At 44.7% G+C, this 17,868-nt stretch overlaps 2 protein-coding genes across 33 annotated transcripts in view; one reads left to right on the top strand and one right to left on the bottom strand.

Annotated features, from left to right (window-relative positions):
• Nucleotides 1-17,868, bottom strand: part of LOC1275271 (hemicentin-2) — a 221,352-nt gene that overhangs the window by 76,120 nt on the left and 127,364 nt on the right. The gene's annotated exons all lie outside the window — the stretch shown is intronic.
• Nucleotides 11,430-17,800, top strand: LOC1275273 (protein yellow). Of its 14 annotated transcripts, none has more exons than XM_061659550.1 (3): nucleotides 11,430-11,580; nucleotides 15,359-16,340; nucleotides 16,418-17,800. In XM_061659550.1, the coding sequence occupies exons 2-3, from the start codon at nucleotides 15,833-15,835 to the stop codon at nucleotides 17,500-17,502; spliced, it is 1,593 nt and encodes a 530-aa protein (XP_061515534.1). In that variant the 5' UTR covers nucleotides 11,430-11,580; nucleotides 15,359-15,832; the 3' UTR covers nucleotides 17,503-17,800. The 14 variants fall into 14 exon arrangements, with proteins under 14 accessions (XP_061515534.1, XP_061515539.1, XP_061515543.1 ...); XM_061659555.1 differs by having other exon boundaries at nucleotides 11,462-11,561; XM_061659559.1 differs by having other exon boundaries at nucleotides 11,464-11,561; nucleotides 15,470-16,340.

Raw genomic sequence — 17,868 nt, forward strand, 5'->3', positions numbered from 1 at the left:
GAATTTCATCAAACTCTCAAACACTTTAGGAAGAGAAACCATCCACTACGACACTCACTCAACTCCATTAACAATGCATGGTAAGGCGACAGTGGAATTCATAATTCACAACGGTCAGCTTAACCTTGACCAAAACAGATAGACACCGCTAGGCCTTCACTGCCTCTGAGCCGTCATCCACCGGAGAAGGCAAAGTGTCTTGTCCGTTTCTTGCAAGTTGTGCGGCTGATGATGATGATGATGATATTAATTCTCGGCCCATACATGCGGTGGCGTTCAACACGCGTCCACGCCTTCTTCCCGTTTTCTAAAAGCCACTGTACCAGCCATGGTGTGTAAAGTGATTACGTATTAAAGCCTTTGGATGGACAGGAGTGTGTGTGTAAGTGAAGAAGGCAACATATCGCAATATATGACATAATCTAAAATACGATTATATAAATGACCAAGAATGGTGCGTGTGTGTGTCTAGTAATGTAAAATGTAGCTTTAATATATTGTTATAATCATTACATACACAATGTAACTTAAAGGAAATCTCATTGCAATTTTCAGCAATCAGATGGCCTTTTCTAATTTACCTGATCAAGAAAAATGAATCGAAAAACACATTTAAGTGATAATTTTACTAAGTCGTTTTTATAAAAAGACTTCATTGAACCTTTACTCATGTAACCAATTAGAACAATGAAAGCGTAAGTGGTTTAATTACTTAACAGATACTAAATTCTTCTGTACTGTATTTAAACACATTCGAAATTTAATTAAATGAATCTAAAAAGCTTGTTGATTAGTTTGATTTACTGAGAAAGAATCAAAAATAAATAAATAAATGAATTTTACTGATTCTGTGAGACCACTAACCTTTGATTTATATTGTTTTGAATCATTTTTTCAACTAAACCTAAAAATAAAGTGAGTTCTGCCAAAACAAAGAACTCCCGAAATAGCTTTACAAAGAACTCACCTTAAAGCCAATAACTGTGCTTGCATCTTAAAAATAAACTATTTTTATGATTTATGTTTTGACATGCAAAACATACAATAGCTAAAACCATACCGATGAAAACAGAATCCGTACTAAGCAGTGATATGCGCAGAAAAAAATAGCTGCAATGCTATTATCATCTTTACCTCCGCCAGCCCTTTGACATGCATGCGACGGTTAACGATATTTTAGAACCATTTCCTCTTCCTCGGAAGTGTTCTCACTTTGGCAAAGCAAAGCAAATAAAACAGCATTACCGCCTAGACGGGCAGCGACGTTTGGCTTCCTTGTCTCAACAACCGATCTTTCCCATGAAAGAAGCCAATTTAAGCGCCCATTTTGCACTCGAATCACGTAAATGCAGTCAACATTTTTATAATTTTCAATGAAAACAACAATGAGTGGGAAAGAGCAAGAGAGAAACATACAAAGAGAGCTAAACGTAGCTTTCCTCGAGGAAAACCCTCATACCCGACTAACTCCATACTGGCGGGCAATGGTGGCTGTCATCGGGTTCTGTACTGGTGGTGGTATCCTTAAAATAAATGAGCCCCCAAAGAGCTTCCTGGCCGCAATACCGTTCTGGAGCAATACACCCCTGCCAGGAAAAACGGGCACGAAGACGACAAGCAGTGTCGACTTTCAACCAAGCGAAACGGTATTGAAAACTGCGGAATGCGTGCGGTCCTCGTATGTGAGGGTGGGAATTTATGTTTAGGTGACCGTACGACAATCATGATAATAGTTATAGAATAACACCACTTAAACTTAATCGCTTGAATCCGCACAGCTTGCGGAAGTGTACCAGGGTCCCCAGTACCTACCTACGTCCTGCAAACATTACTCTTCCTCTTCCTCCTATCGATTCCTTCCCGGTTGGAAATGGTTCCAACACTTAACCTAATGGGGTGCGCCTTTTGCTCCCGTAAAGCTGAAACGGCCAATCAAATTTCTAATTGAGGGTTATAACCGTTGCTGAGCACAAATACAAACGCCAACGCTTAAACACCCTCTTCCAAGCCGCCTTCCCGGTCGAAAAAAGATTCCGATTTCACAGAGACGATGGCAACACGGTCACACTCTTCCGTTCGTTTCCGGTTTCTTAACGATAAGGACACATTATTTCCTCCCAGACGACGTGCCCTGCTGTTGGCCTACGCCACGACGGAGACATGTCAACGGGTCGGTTCCCCCCGTCCCCGAAACATACTCTCCACACTCCACCCTTACGTGCCAGCTCTCAAATCACTTCGCTTTTGGCTAATAAATTTGAATGTAAATAGTACGTGGCCCGGTTTTATGGCGCAGTTTCACGCAGACGAAATCTTTACGATCGTACGGTTCAAGTGCTTTCGACAACAGATTTTCCCTCTGCCTGCAGACAACAAAATAAAGGAATTGTTTGCTTTTTACCATGATTGTAACAATACGAATAGATTTCATTTTCACGAAATTCGCCACATAACTCCTTTAAGCGGGGAGATGAGCTTTTAAAAATTATTCTTTCTTCCATCCTTCCAGTTCAGTTCACACGTGGTTGTGAAGTAAAGCGGCAAGGCGGTAACGAAGAAGTGCTAAAAAACGGTCCCTGTTTATGGTTGGTATTTTGCAAAAGAGCATTTTCATGTAAAAGCACACGTTACGATTGAACGCGGGTCAGCCAGCGGTTAATGGTGCTGAGGAGTGCATTTTAAGCGCACATTTCACCGTTCAATTGTTTCGCAACAATCAATCTTCAATTTGCTCATATGATCAATTTAATATTTTATCTTCCCTTTGTCTGTTTTCGTTTTTTTTTTTTTCGTTTCACTCCAACAATAAAACGATACCCTCTGCTTTATACGTTCGGACTATCAATATCCAATCAATATCTCGGTGCAACGCGCTCGTTATATTCTCGCTTCTTTGTTTCGGCAACAACAATTGCTTTCAACAACAACAAAAAAATACTACGATAGAAACACAACGTTGCGTGATAAATGATTGTTCATTTCATGCTTCATTTGAACGAATTTGTTTTATGCCAGTGACGAGTGTTCATGAACATTTTGAGCTTTACCGTGCGGACGGTACTGATTTTCATTGTATGCGTTTCTTACAACACAACACTCCAAAGACAATATATCCGATGCTCTATGTGGGCGTCTCTAGTAAACCGGGCGTCTGTTTACCGACGGCAAACAGGATATTCCGATCGGGAAACGGATTTACATGACAAGCGTCTGCCGTCTGCCGAACATTGAACTGATTGAATAATGTATTAGACATGCATATGCCATTCCCTTCAACCAGGCTGTTTGAAATTGGGGATGGAAATTGGCAAATGATTGATTCTATGTGTGCGCTCTGCGTATGTGTGCAGAGTGCGATCGATTTTGCAGGAATCAGGTCAGTTAATTGAACTTGTGATCGATTGCAAATGGTTATTGTACTGTCTCGGTGGTTTGAGTTGAAATATCGATTTGAAAGTTTCGCTGAATACTAAGCTTTTCCAATCCCTTAGTTTCAACGTTAAAGATTTCTAATAAATTGAATGTATCTTTCTATAGATTTTGTGCATTTGTGCATAGAAAATGTTCTACTATTACGATTTGTTCATTATTTAATATTTGAAATAAATATAATTTCTCTGTATCATAGCAAAAAAGAAGAATAAAATCAATACGATCAATATACGCAATGTGTACAAAGATGTACCATATGATACACAGTTGCCGGTTTGATTCCAAATGATTGCAGATGATGGTTAAAATTGAATTCTGTGTCTAAAGTTAACAGGTCCCTAACAAAATAAATAATTTCTTACAAATTCCGTGCCATCTTTCATCTATTGCTTTTAGCAAGAACTTGGTAGTACCAAAATAATCAAGTCAAAGAATACATTCCGCACAATAAACTTATTTTTAAAATTCCACATCTATCTTTTTAAATAGTAACACATTTACTATTTCGTATAGCTTTCATCGGAGTGTCTATTCACAAGACATTGCAGATGTTTTCAAGTTGCATTTGAACTTTCTTTCAACTCTTGCTGTTCATTGGACTATAAAAGTGTTCCATCCGCTAGTTATTTTTCCGGTGAAATTACTGTCATGAAACTGTCAAGGAATAAATTTTCCTGTTGATTTGTACGTGAGACACGGAAGTAAGCGTTTGACCTTGACTCATTTTCTATTTACGAGGAATCATGTTTATTTACTTGTCCACAAACATAACCAGCTACTCCGCAACACGCTGATGGTACTAGTTACCGGTCACACAATGAATATGCAAAGCTGTAACAATAACTCGTAAAAATATATCCACGTGCCAGAACGGACGGCAAAAGATCAAGTCGGTTGGCGTTTGTGCGACCAGACGCGCAGTTCGCCGTCCACCTTCGCGAGCAATGCTATCCACCATTGTACACCACGATACCTTCAACATCGAATCGCACAGTCAAACAAACCCACAGAGTGCAGTATTAAAATTCTACTTGCAGCCGGGCCGTTGCGTCCCAGAAGAGTTATCTTACTTAATTATCAAAGAGACACGTAGTTGGTATATGCAGGTAGCCCGGGTTCGATCGTGCGTAGCCTTCAACCACCGCTGTCCGCATCCCTTAAGGTGTCCGGCAGCAAACAGTGTAAGATGTCCCTGCACACGTTCGTCGCAGCGTAAAGGCACACACAGAGCGCGTTGCATTTACGTAATCGCTTCTATCTTCTGAACAATGGTTTGTCAAAGCTCATCACAAAACCGTCTTACACCGGTCACCATCACCTTCTCAATCCAGGATTTGTCCACGTAAGCACAAAAAACAACCCACACACATATACACAAAAAGACTACCATTTGTTCCGCAGTTTTGGGGGCCACAGGTTAATAATGCTAAGATGTTTCTTATCTACCTTCCAGACCGACTCTCACTCTCGTCTGGTGCGCTTTTGATGAACCTTTTTGTTTATGATCCGGCGGTATAAATTGAGAGAAAATTCATCACACTGCACACGAAAGGTTCACGGGTTTAGCTTTTTAACACTTTCACCCCAAAACTAACTACCTTGTCAGTTCATGCCGGTGTTGCTGTGGCTCGGGAAGGCAATAAATGGATAAAGTAATACGTTGGAAGGGCACATTGGGAACAAGAAATTGGACACCCTATTTTTTATGGCGGTCAGTGGCGGAACTGCTGTTTGTGTGTTTAGTGTTTTTTTTTATCGTCATATAGAAGTTTCACTTTCATTGAATAAAATAAAACAAAAACCTTCATTGTATGTTTTGAAAACAAACACTATAAATATTTAACGAATCGTTTATCATCATTCTATTAAAAATGTAGCACCGTAGATACATATTATGCATTACGTTTCATGCATTCTTTCTCACAGCGAGTCATGGTAATTACAATATTCATTTATCATATACCATGGTCAACAGTTAACCTCGAAAGATAGCTGCTGTATCTGTAGATCTACAGCAACAAAAAATGTCCTACATTATCAACCGGAAAACATTCCAATCCTACCAATCGTGTCAAACGACAAAAATACATGAAACATCCAACCTTAGCAAAAACTCTAGCGTAATGATTCAACAAACAGCCATCAACATCCGGATGCATCTGCTTTTTTTATAATTTTAGCCTAGCCCAATCCCAAAGAAAACATCCCCAAACAAGGCCAAAAACATGACACGGCAACACGCGAAGAACAAAAAAATAAAAAGAGAAAAGAGTCAGCACGAACATAGCTCAAGCATAATTAATTACGATACAATTGATGCTTGCTTGCTTCTTTTCTTTTTGTCCCCCCAACTGCAGCATCCAACATCGGTGCCTTTTGACATCGGGCGTACACCATGGATGGAAAAAAAAATCATAAACGAACGATGGTGGGGACAGTTGTTGATAGCTTGCAGAAAATTCAACCCAAAAAAGTGAAACGCACTCACTAGCTTTTTGTTTTTTCCTTCATCCTTTCTTTCCCTCTATCCCTTTCCCATGAATGAGTTTTGTAATAATCCCTTCTTGGAAGATTAAAACGGGGAAAAGGGTTTGCTGACAAAATGAATAACATGTCAGACTACGCAGTTGTAGCATGCTTCTTCTCCTACCTTCCGTAGACCGAACACAACATCCAACAGATGAAGATTTCGTTTGTTCTTTTGACACATTCAACGACGGCAAGTGCACACTATGCGTCCGTTCATTCTTTGGGCGTGATTTGACAAAGTGCAACTTGTTGGCAGGTTGTTAGGTGTTTTAATGGCTGGCCTGCTTATGGATTTGCACTTTACAAACTAACGTCATGTTTATGACGCTGCTGATATCTCTTTGATTGTGCAGCATCGTGTAAACACTCGTGTAAATGCAAAAAGAGTAAAAAAGAAGCAATTTAATTGCATACTTTTCAACAATCAATCGTTGTTTGTCTGACACAAAAATGGACACTGTTTGATATTGCATCCATTCATATTATTGCTAAAAAAAAGCAATACGAATGAATGGTCTGGCTTTGCAGTAACAATAATGATTTGAGCAATAAGTTGTGTGTAATGTACCGTTTATCCATTTTACACGTCAGGACAGTGTATAGAACTGTGTCGAACATGTATAGTTTTTGTTATTGAATTGCTTTTTTTATATCCTTTGTGTTGCATAGAGTTACAAATGATTTCAATTCCACTACAAAAAATCTTTTCTTTTAACATGATGGCAGTCATTACATCCAGTATTTGACCCAACATGGTTCGGGGAAATGCTAAAAATACCATTGCGACTATTGGAGACACCACTTTTCTGTCCCAGCTACCACTTGCTAAGAGGAAAAGTTGGCGTCATAGATACTTTTCATATTGTCCCGAAAAAGTTGTTGATAAGTGGGATGAACATGATTGTCAAGTATTGTATGTTTTCACGGAATTAATCACGCCTTCCCGGCGTGTTTCGCAAACGCTAATAAGACTGTTAGTTCGAAATTTATTTTTAGAACCATGCTAATATTACGTGCAAATGGATGGCATTGCCGACAGGTGGTAATTGCCTGATGATGATCAAAATTAAGATATTATGTTTGCGTTATTTATATGAAGGTTGATACTAAGCGTATCAACGTCGACCTGGAAACAGATATGATTCCTACATATGACAGAATAGCATTTCGTAAATGGTTTCTGTAACTTAAGCAATAGACCAATAATATTTTAATAATGTCAAACACGTTACCATCGACATTCCATTTGCAAACCACAATCAATGACCGATAAATACGCACCAGCGAGAATCGCAAGGTGAACTCGAACCTGTTCCCGATGAGCATCGAGAACATTGCGCGGTTTTGTGAAGCAATGCGGCACGTAGACACATACACAAAACCAACATCCAACAAACAAACACCAGAGGAAGTACAAATAAAGTGAACAACTGAGCAAACCACTCGAGCAAATCACCGTCGAAGGTGCCCGGGTGATGGAGATGGATTAAACGGGCACTCGAGGCACCGCATGTGCCGCGAACCACCGAATGATGCGGAACGGAGCCTGCACGGAGTGTGAACAGGCGGGCCGATGCTACGTAGTTCGGTCATTCGGTCGATCGTCATCATCGTCGTGATCAGCCCCAGTGTGTGATCGTGATCGCTTAATCCACGCGCACCGGCTGAGCGCCTTTTCATGCCTTCGTTGCTGAACGCACCGCTTCCGTTCGACGTCACAAGCGCACGCTTTGGCGGGGCGGGTGGCCGATGGACATTGGAGACGCGCACGATAAAAACCAGTTTAAGCGTGAGTGGCCAAATCCATCTCTCGAGCGGTTCAATCCATACGGCCCGCTCTATTCGCATTGCATTTGACCGTATGGGAATGTTGATCGCTGCGGTCCTTTATCGGCGCTACGCATGGGAAGCATTTGGATTGGCGAAGCTTTGCCGCACAACGGCGAGTCTGAACTTGACACTGCCATTGGGGACATACTGTGGAGAAGCGACATGATCTTACATTGGCCGGATGCAAACAAGGATAGAGGTGGTGAGTCTGATGGACTTCCGTTGATTCCGTGATAAATATGGTTTTAACGGGGGACATTGGGAGTAAACATAACGGAGCTTACATTATTGTTTGAACAAAGTACTAATAAAGGCACTGCTAAGACAGGTATAATTTGTAAAATCTGACAGGAAATATTCGAAACAAAGAAATACTTATTTATCTCTAAATAAAAAAATTTAATCAAAATGAGGTATTAATCATGCTAAATTAACATATTCAAGCTTCTTCTAAAAAGAATCGGAATTAACACATGAACATGTTCTTTGAAAATAAGGAGAATAATAGAATAGGAACGGAAAACATTTCATCCTGGAAGTAGAGCAATGGCAATACTGTTAAATAACAGTAAAAAAACAATGAATTAAACAAAAATCATGTAAAACATCCTCCAATTTATCTATAAAACAAACAAATGAAACTGATATAAATTGAAAACACTCGAATCTCATAAATATCATGATTTATCCAAATATATCAAGAAATACAAACAGAAACATCAAGCAGCATACAAAAAAACTGGAAATAACAATTTACAAAAATTACAAAAAATAAGAAAAGTTTTTTCAACTAAATCACACCAAACATCTTCTTCTTCTTCTTCTCCTATTTGGCGTAACGTCCTACGCGGACAAGCCGGCCTTCACAGGCTTTCAAGACTGAATTCATTACCACGCAACCGGATAGTCAATCCTTGCTACGGGGGGGACGGTTCATTCTAGGCTTGAACCCATGACGGGTATGTTATTGAGTCGTTCGAGTTGATCAAACATAACAAAAATAAAAAAAATAATATCCCTGATAAAAGCTAATATTTTTATCATTACCATCAAAATAAAACCATAAACAACGCAGAAAGAAAAAATAATAATTGCAACCGCACAATATTTACCCTTTCAAACGATTATTCATAACAAACTGACAGTTTGACGCGATGGAAAACTTGTTCATCGAGTGAAAAATGAGTTCATTTTTTATTGCCCCAATACAACCCACTAACAACCCGTTTTGCATTTGATGGTGCGCCACAGATAATGAAAACGAACCGAACGCACTTGGGTGAAGCGCCAAACAGAACAAAACAAAACGAACCCAATTAACTATAATCACATTTCAGTAACGTGCTATCAACCTGTGCTCGTTGAACCTTTCACACCTACGAACTACTCTCTTTTTGTTGATAAATTATTCTTCAATCAAAATAAACGCTATCATTTATGTGTGCTTCCTCTCCCTTGCTGTAGCCCTTTTTACAACCAGAGTGTCGACGCGACCACCGTAACCATTCCCACACTGGCTGGGCCCGGGTAAATCAAAGGCAAATGAAGTGGCTGCCTATTAAAGCGTATGAAATGACCCCCAACGGAGGACGAGTCAAGAAGGGAGCGGTCAGCTAGCCGAGTCATGGTCGGGCGGCTCATCAAACTGGGGGCAGCCGATAGAACCGATAGAGAGCAAATTCAAATCAGCTCGCCTCGAGTAAGCCTGGGAAGGGGTTGTCATTTGTCCGTGCCGCCAACTTAGAGCCCCTGGTGCGCAATACCATCCTAGATTGCTAAAAAGTATCACCGCTACCGGAAGGGGATTCAAGGAGCGTTCGGTTACCGGTGGGCAGCTATATACACCACGAATGACGACGTTCCACCAAACTCCCGGGGCTATAATTACTGAAACTAACTCTCGGAACTTTGTATCCTGTCAGCGCCAAAACGATAAACGTTACCGGTCGAGCGATATGGCGAGTGAAACCGTATCGAGTCGCATTCTGCCAGTCCATATCTGATGGGCCTCCTCCTATCGTCGCCGAAGCGAAGCAAGCGAGCACCATGCTAGCCAGTCACCTTCCTTTATCCATCCGTTCCAGCTTCCGCGACTGAATGCGAGTCATCGCGGCTTAACCTCCGAAACCCTCCGCCCCTACCGGCTGTGTCCCTCTTTCACGCTCTCCCTCTTTCTATTCCTAATTGTAAACAAATCGTGTCCCGTCACCGTCACCTGCACATTGACGATACCGTCACTTGCTGGGAGCTAATGTAGTTTATAATTACAATACAACGCGTTGTCGATTCACGTTGACGCCTAATGCGAACACACTGAGCGAGTGCGAGTTGCAATTAGTTACACTGATTTAGTATTCATGTCATGAAAAACTATTTCTGTGCCACAATCTATCCAGCGTGTGTGGAGGTAACTCAGCTAATAATTCGAATCGATGCAAGTCGTTGGTCGTTGGGAAGGTAGTATACCTCATGGGTCCGGGATGATCGTGGGAATGTTTTCCGTCTTATATAACGTAGAACGGTGCGATTCTGAGTGATTCAGAAGCAAGACAGTAAGGGTTGTTGGTTTGCCCTGCTGTCTGAGCACACGTCGGATGCATTCGAGTGCTGGATGGACTCACATATATGAGATAATATTTCACTTACCGATAAACGTCACTCACGTACGCAGCGCTAATGAGTGTGGAGGTCTTAGACGGTAGTAGTCAATAGTCTACCGAGTCTACCGGTACCAAGCTTTGTAGAAGCGATGCTGTCATAAAGCCATAAAAAGGGGTTCATAAAATCGATCTAACTGACAACAAAGTAATTTCGATTTCCTTACACCAATCGACACAGCGGAATACAGATGACTGGAAATGAGATTGATTAAAGTGGTGAAGGCATAGCAAAAGTGAAATTAAAAAAAAAACCTGCTTCAAACAGAACAAAATGCTCTCGCCAGCAGATCAAACGATTCCTTGTGCCTATCAATACACCCCAAGAAGCTCTCAAATCATTTGAAGATTTCCACTTTGGTGCCCGTTCTAGGTGTTGATGGACAATGTACGACTAGCTCATGTAGGACCATTATGATCGACTAGGTGATGTAGAGCTGAACATCAAAAAAGTAACCGCAAGCAGCCAATCGCGCTCTACATTGTGGCTTTGAATGGCTATTTTGTAGCTCTATAGCAAACACAAGCAACTCACCTATTCACATGCGGTCAAATTTGTCTCAGAAAGATGCCACCTGATGTAATGGGTATGAAGAATTTCAATAACACTTGAGGAGTTCTGTTGGAGTAGTGTTCCATAGTGTTGTCAGCTTCGTGTAAAACTCAACCCTATCAGATCTCGCTTTATTCGTTTTCCGATTCTATCAAACAATCTCGGACCAACAAGTGGTTATAAATGTCTTTCCCGCAATGAAAAAACGCAACAATTAAGACGCATAATAATTCACCCCGCTCCCCCTTTTTTTGGGTTGTTGTTTTTTTCGCATCTCCCGCCCCATTCCAATCCGCATTCCTTCTCCCACCGGTGCAAATAAGACAAGCCAGTCGAAGGGCCGACGCTTGCCCCTCAATTATGCGCGATCAATCCGAGCACGGCTCACATGTGCGAGATTCTTCAAAGGAAGAAGTGAGAGCATCCACCGGGTGGAAGCAACGTCTAGCACGGTCGAAGTGTATATCTACACCTCGATATCCGGCGTTGGCGCTCAGTTGTCGTTCGGATGATCTTGCAGCAACACGCTAACGTTAACAAGCACCCGTGGCCCCGTACCGGTACCGATTTGTCGAGGGTGTGAGTGTGTGTGTTTTTTGAGTTGGTTATTTAAAAAATTGTGTCACGCACCGGCCTCTTCGCAGGTTGGCTACCATTGGCGAGGTTAACCATCATAACGATCGGCCCCATCGGACACCGGACGAGTGGGTCTAAATTATTGCTTTTAGCTTTGTAGTTGTTTTGCGCGTGTGATATCAAATTGGAGGTTATTTTGAGTGTGTGAGCCACACGGCCGCCCCCATCCGCTCCCAGTCGGCCGTTCGGAAGTGAGTTAAGTGAGATGGCTGTGTGCATATTAGCTCCGTGTTGGTGTGTGCGAGCAAACTTCCGGAAGGGAATGTCGACGGAACCGTGCCGTGCAATACACACCCTCGCTCGAAGGTCGATGGTGAGGGCTCAAAATTCCAAGTGAAAATGGTTTCAAGCGAAGAAATTAAAAACATAGCCCCGCACATACAGACCATGTGACTGTTTGTGCGTGCCCGAGCATACACATGAAAGACTTGCGCAAGCGACGGACGATGGACGATAATAATAAAAAAAAATACACAAAGAGGATTGGAGGTGGGAGGAGGGGAAATCCGACGGAGGAAAGTGTTTGTGTGACTATCTTTGGCCCTTTTGGGGCACACTTTGACGGTGTTCGAAAGTGTCATGAAGCGTGTGATGTATGCGGGTGCTCTGGTGGTGCTAAACAACTGCGGCCTTTAACAAACGATGTGTGGTACCATTGAACTGGCCAGCTGTTTGCGTATGTGTATGTGTGTGTCCATTTCCTGTACCGTCTGGGGTACACACCCTGTCCTTACGGAGAGGCTATCACTGTGACATTGAGCCAAGGCGAGTTTCACCATTCGGAAGCAAGCAAAGCGACGAAACTTTGTGTCCATATTGTGAGCACGAGATATCAACCAGACATGTTAATAATACGAAACAGAAAAGCTAGCATCACCTACGGCTGCGTTCGGAACCCTGCTGAAACCTCTGTGAGTCACCGTGCTCCCTGCAGTGTGCAGATGTTATGCCGCACGTTATTAGATTTGCATTCGGAAGGCAACGATCGGCATGGCAGCACGAGTTTCCCACGATTAACTCCCCCCAGAGGGTGGAGCATCACGGGGGAATTAATTGTCCACTCGCAAACTCGATCTCGTGGTGAGAAAACCGAACCCTGCAATCGACGTGTGAATTAATTGTGCGCAAATGTATGCGACTCTAGTAGGCGCCCCGCACTCCCCTCACTCTGTAACCCCCGGGAGAAGAGTTGGAGGAGCCGCCTAATGATTACGAGATGAGATCAATCAATCAGACCCATTGAGGCAAACGATGGCGGGACTCGTTCGTGGGGACAGCGGGATGCGAGAAAGGGTAGCTTGTACGATATCTTCGATCATGATTGTTTGTTGCTTCGTTAAACGGTTCTCCTGCCTCGGTGAAGCGTAAGCTGGCACAGCCGTACGGTATAACAAGGGACCCTCCTTTCGGTACATTTCGTCGCCAACATCAACGCAATCACGGCGAAAACAAATCACCGCCAGCGTGACACGAGCCGGTCAGCGTGATTGCGTTTGACGTTCGGCACGGCACACCGAACTCAAGACGAGGGAGGCAAAGATTGACATCGAGCTTAAGCAAATAATTGCCCCCGTAATGGGTGGCCGGGATTCGCGCGGCCCAGGTTTATGAGATTGTAAGCAGCAGGTGGGGAAGGAGCTGGCGTTAATAATGTGGTGTATTGGAATGCTATCATAGCAGGGGAATAGGCTATTATTAGCTTGTAGAATGGTACCGAATGCACTTGACTTTGATGTCATGCTTAAGAGCAAAGTTATAGCAGGGCTTTGCAATGCTCCACAGCCAAGCTGCCCAGCATGTTGTACCGTGTCAAATTCAGCTGCATTCGGAAGATTCAGCAAATAGCAATCAATCAAAGGACAATTAAATCCGCCATTGCCGCTCAATAACTGCAGCAGCGTGTGATAATGCAAGAATTCATCCGCAGTTACCAACGCAGTCCAAAGCGATCCTGCCGATCGCTCGTAAACAGTTTGATTAATTATGTGTTCATTTGCCGTCCGTTTGAAGTAGGATTACCTTACAGCTGCTTATAGCTGCCCGAAGTGCTAATCGAAACCCCTTGTTCATCGAACGCAGACGCCGAAGAAAATATTTTGCACCAAATTCGTTTCAGTTTCATCGGTGCTGTCAGCAGCTTCGTGCATCGCATATTAAAGCGACCGTCGCGCGTCTGATAACAAACCACGTGTTTATCTTTTTGATTTTAAAAATAGAAATACGCAAAGTGCGAAAACAAACAACTCCTTGCTCATAACAAAAGTTTACTGTAAAACAGCAAAAGGAAAATTCAAGTCTTCCACTGGTTGTGTGTCACACATCGAGAGCACACGCTTTGCACCATTTTTGCCACTGCGCATCGATCCCCGGGACCATTGTCGGGGCGCTCCGGACCATTACTAAATGATTTACCGCCGTTAAACGGCCACGGTACGTGGTATGCACCGAATGCAAATAATGGCATAATTTAATTATTCAAATTTATTCAACTAGCGGACCGAATTTATCCTATCAGCGCCAGGGCCGGAGGTGCGTCCGACAAGCTGGGGTGTTTTTGTGCGGTGGGAGAGGAATTTTTGCGCTAGCTTGACTTTTGTTACCACAAGTCAAGTACGCCTCTCACCTAAATTGTTGACGGATGACTCTTTTTGGTCTTTGTCGATGATCAGATTGTTCGAACCAAACTGTTACCTCTTTAATGCATCAGTGAAGCTACTAATAGATGTCAGAAAAAAGGAAAGTATCCTTCAACTCCGGCGATGAGTAATGTTTAGTTCAACGTACATGGTAAAGGAAAACCGCCCATTTCCCGCTTTAAAATTAAGCATAATTGCAATGAAAAATGGCAATTATTTGCACCGCACAGAAACAACAGCACAAGAACAACAACAAAAAACCCTCCAGCACAGCTTCAACCCAATGATGCGCCCGACGCTTTGAAGCTTGCCCCGTGGGCGAGCGAGCGCGAAACTTTTCCACTCGGGAACTGATATACCGAAACACGCGACCGGAAGCGAGCGTAGCGATCGTTCCCGTTGCACGTCCACTACTTCCCATCGTTGCGGAAGTAATAAAATAGAATGAATTACAGCCCGCCGGAAGTCCGCTGTTCCGTGCTCCCGCCCGACCGAGGGAAATTGTTTTAAAAGCGTACCACATCGATGAACGGAGAGATAGAGAGCATCGGGGGGCATAAGAGAAGCCTATCCAATCATAGTCCTTCATCCTTGCGGGAATACCCATGGGTGCACGTGAGTTCATCGGTGTGTCGGAACCGGTGGTATGCAGCCTGGTAGCATATTAATTAATTTTTCAAGAATCTACCTTCATTGCGGGGAAAAACTTTCCCCCTGGCACTCTTTCGCCTGACACGGTCTTCACGTGCGGGAAAGTTTATCACTCCGTTCCGCACTGCCTTCCAGCCGTCGCGCACAAGTGTAAAGGTCGCTTGCAATTTACATTAGGATGACCTCCAATCGTACTGCAGCACCTTCCGCTCAGCTGATGGACTGCTGGCGACGATTCGGGCGCCGCATATGACTACTGAGCTGCGATGGCGGCAAAAAGCGCGAGAAAAAGTGGTTCCAAGGAACACATACTCCGGTGGTGGTGGTGATACCTCTTCACACACTCGCAGAGCCCCGGAAAGTCATCGCAGGCTCGTGAAACGATCGCGTAATTATTGCAAATTAAATTAACACCTTCTTTTCTGCTTCTCTAGCACTTGTCCTAAAGTTTGCCGTTTGCCCCTCCCGGGCCATTCCCACCCACAGAGCAGAGCAGCAACTCGTGATATCGACAGCACCACCGCTCATTGCGTCTTTCGTTTTAGATCAAAACACGATCCAAGTGAAGTGATAATTGGCGCTTGCCGAGTTGCGGTACGTTTTCGTGTGTAACGCTGTGTATGTGTGTGTAGGTGTGACTATTTGTGTATGTCTGTATTATGGGCGGCTAGCTCCGTGTTCGACTTTAGCTCCGAATCAACAGCAGTGTCCGGCCGGTGCTCGTAGCAAGAAGAACCAGGTCACCAATATCATCTCTGTCTGTTTTAAAGGTGCCTGAAACACTGTGACACATAAGCGTCACCTACACATCAGGCTCGTTGAAAGTGAAGCGTTACGATCATTTACGGCGAGACATCAAATTAATTGATTTAAAACGTTGACCGTTTCGGGCGTAACCCAACGTGACCATGGCACTGGGACGCAAGCTGATTGCGTTCGCCCTTGTGGTCTCATGTGCACTGGCGCAGCAAGGCAGCGACGACGGCTCGCCGCCCCTCGACAGCCTGAGTCCACCGACACCGTCCGTACCGATCGCGCCCGGCGAAAAGCAGTTCCGGGTGGTGTACGAATGGAACGTGCTCGATTTTGCCTTCACCAATGAGGATGAGCGTGCGCAGGCCCTGTACAGTGGACACTACATCCCGAAAAATGTGATCATCTCGGACTGTAAGCCGTTTGCGAACCGACTGTATCTGACCATTCCCCGAATGCTGCCGGGCGTGCCGGCCACTCTCGGGTACGTGGTGCGACCAGAAAACAATGGCCGCACCGATCCAGAGATCGTACCCTTCCCATCGTGGGAGATGAACGAGCGGGGCAACTGTTCGGCGCTACAGTTCGTTCAGGGTGTTGCCGTGGACAAGCACGGCATCATGTGGGTCGTCGATTCGGGACGCACCGAAACGTTGACGCGTGGTGAGTGAATTTCTACCGGATCGATATCGAACTAAAACAAGATCTCTTATAAATTGTTTTCATCTCTCCCGTCACAGGTAAAGATCATGTCGTTTGTCCTCCGAAGATCATCCTGCTGGATCTCAAGCGGAATGGTACCGTCATGCTGCGCTACCAGTTCCCGGAGTCGGTCGTTCCGGCGGGCAACAACTACCTCAACAAGATCGTTGTCGATGATGCATTCGGTGGGTTTGCGTACATCACCGACAACAGTGGTGCTGATCCGGGCATTGTGGTGTTTTCGCGCCGCCTCACCCGATCGTGGAAGGTGCGGGAAAACAACTCAATGCGCGCCGCCCGCAACGCGGTCCGATTTGCCGTCAACGGTACGGAGCTGAACTTTTCGATCCACATCGACAGTATCGCGCTGGGCCCGTACTACAATCCAAACCTATCGCCCGACCAGCCGGTGCCGGATACGCTTGTCAACAGTCAGAACTACGAGCGTAACGTCTACTACAGCCCACTGTCCAGCTATCACATCTACTCGCTGCCCGCGTCGCTACTGCGCGACCCAGAGTTCAATGCTCGGGCGACCCCTCGCGACATTCTCGAGGCGGTCGTCGACTACGGTCGCAAGCAGTCGCAAACGGATGGCATGTTTATGGACAACCAGGGCGTGCTGTACTACGGTCTGCTCGGCGAGCATGCCGTCGCTAAGTGGGACAGCTACAAGCCGTTCACGGAGAAGAACCAGCAGATCATTGCGAAGGATGCGACCTACATCCAGTGGGTGGACAGCATGGGCATCGACCATGAGGGCTACCTGTACGTGGTGGTGAACCGCCTGCACAACTTTGTCGCCGGCCGTCTCAACCCGCTCGAGGTGAACTTCCGCATACTGCGCGCGAAAACGGGCGCCCTCAGCTACGTCTACACCCCGGACAACCTGTTCAACAGTGACGGTAAGTTCCTGTACTCGGGTGCTTCCGGTGAACCGTTCGCCGACAATGGGTTGGTTTATCAGTACGAGGGAACTACACCGGCGTCGAGCAGACTGGCCGCGGCCGGCATACTTGGTGCGAGCGGGGCGGCGACAAGCGCGGCCTCCTTCGCTGGATTTATCGGTGCCCTTGTCCTGGGCGCCGTGACTAGCATGATCGGTCGGCGTACCGTTGTTTGAGGATGGTTTGAGGAATATCGCACCGTTGTTGACATCATCACCGTTGTCCGCCAAGGACGAAACCGAGACGGCCAGATATGGAATAGATATCCCTCTCCCCTCCCTTGCCCCCTCCCTCCCATCCACATCCGATCCCCGCTACCAGTACTTCCGTATCAGTATTTGTATATAGTTCGAGCTTAAGTGTAAATAAGCGATCAAGCGTGTATGGGGCGCTGTCGTTTCTTTGATTTCATGTTGACTTTTAACGAGAATATGCGTTCGGAAATAAAGATGGTTATTTTTTACGACACCTGTACCCATTTCGTCGTGCGTCTGAGTGACATCGGCGCCACGGGGCGTTTGAATCAAACATTGATGACAGCT

This window comes from Anopheles gambiae, chromosome 3 (genome assembly GCF_943734735.2).
Source record: "Anopheles gambiae chromosome 3, idAnoGambNW_F1_1, whole genome shotgun sequence".
In the NCBI taxonomy this organism is placed as follows: domain Eukaryota; kingdom Metazoa; phylum Arthropoda; class Insecta; order Diptera; family Culicidae; genus Anopheles; species Anopheles gambiae.

What these genes read in the sequence shown, in the direction of transcription:
- LOC1275273 (XM_061659550.1), top strand. Translation starts at nt 15,833, where the DNA reads ATGGCACTGGGACGCAAGCTGATTGCGTTCGCCCTTGTGGTCTCATGT. An exon ending in CACCGAAACGTTGACGCGTG is followed by an intron (nt 16,341 to 16,417) that starts GTGAGTGAATTT and finishes CTCCCGTCACAG; the next exon opens with GTAAAGATCATGTCGTTTGT.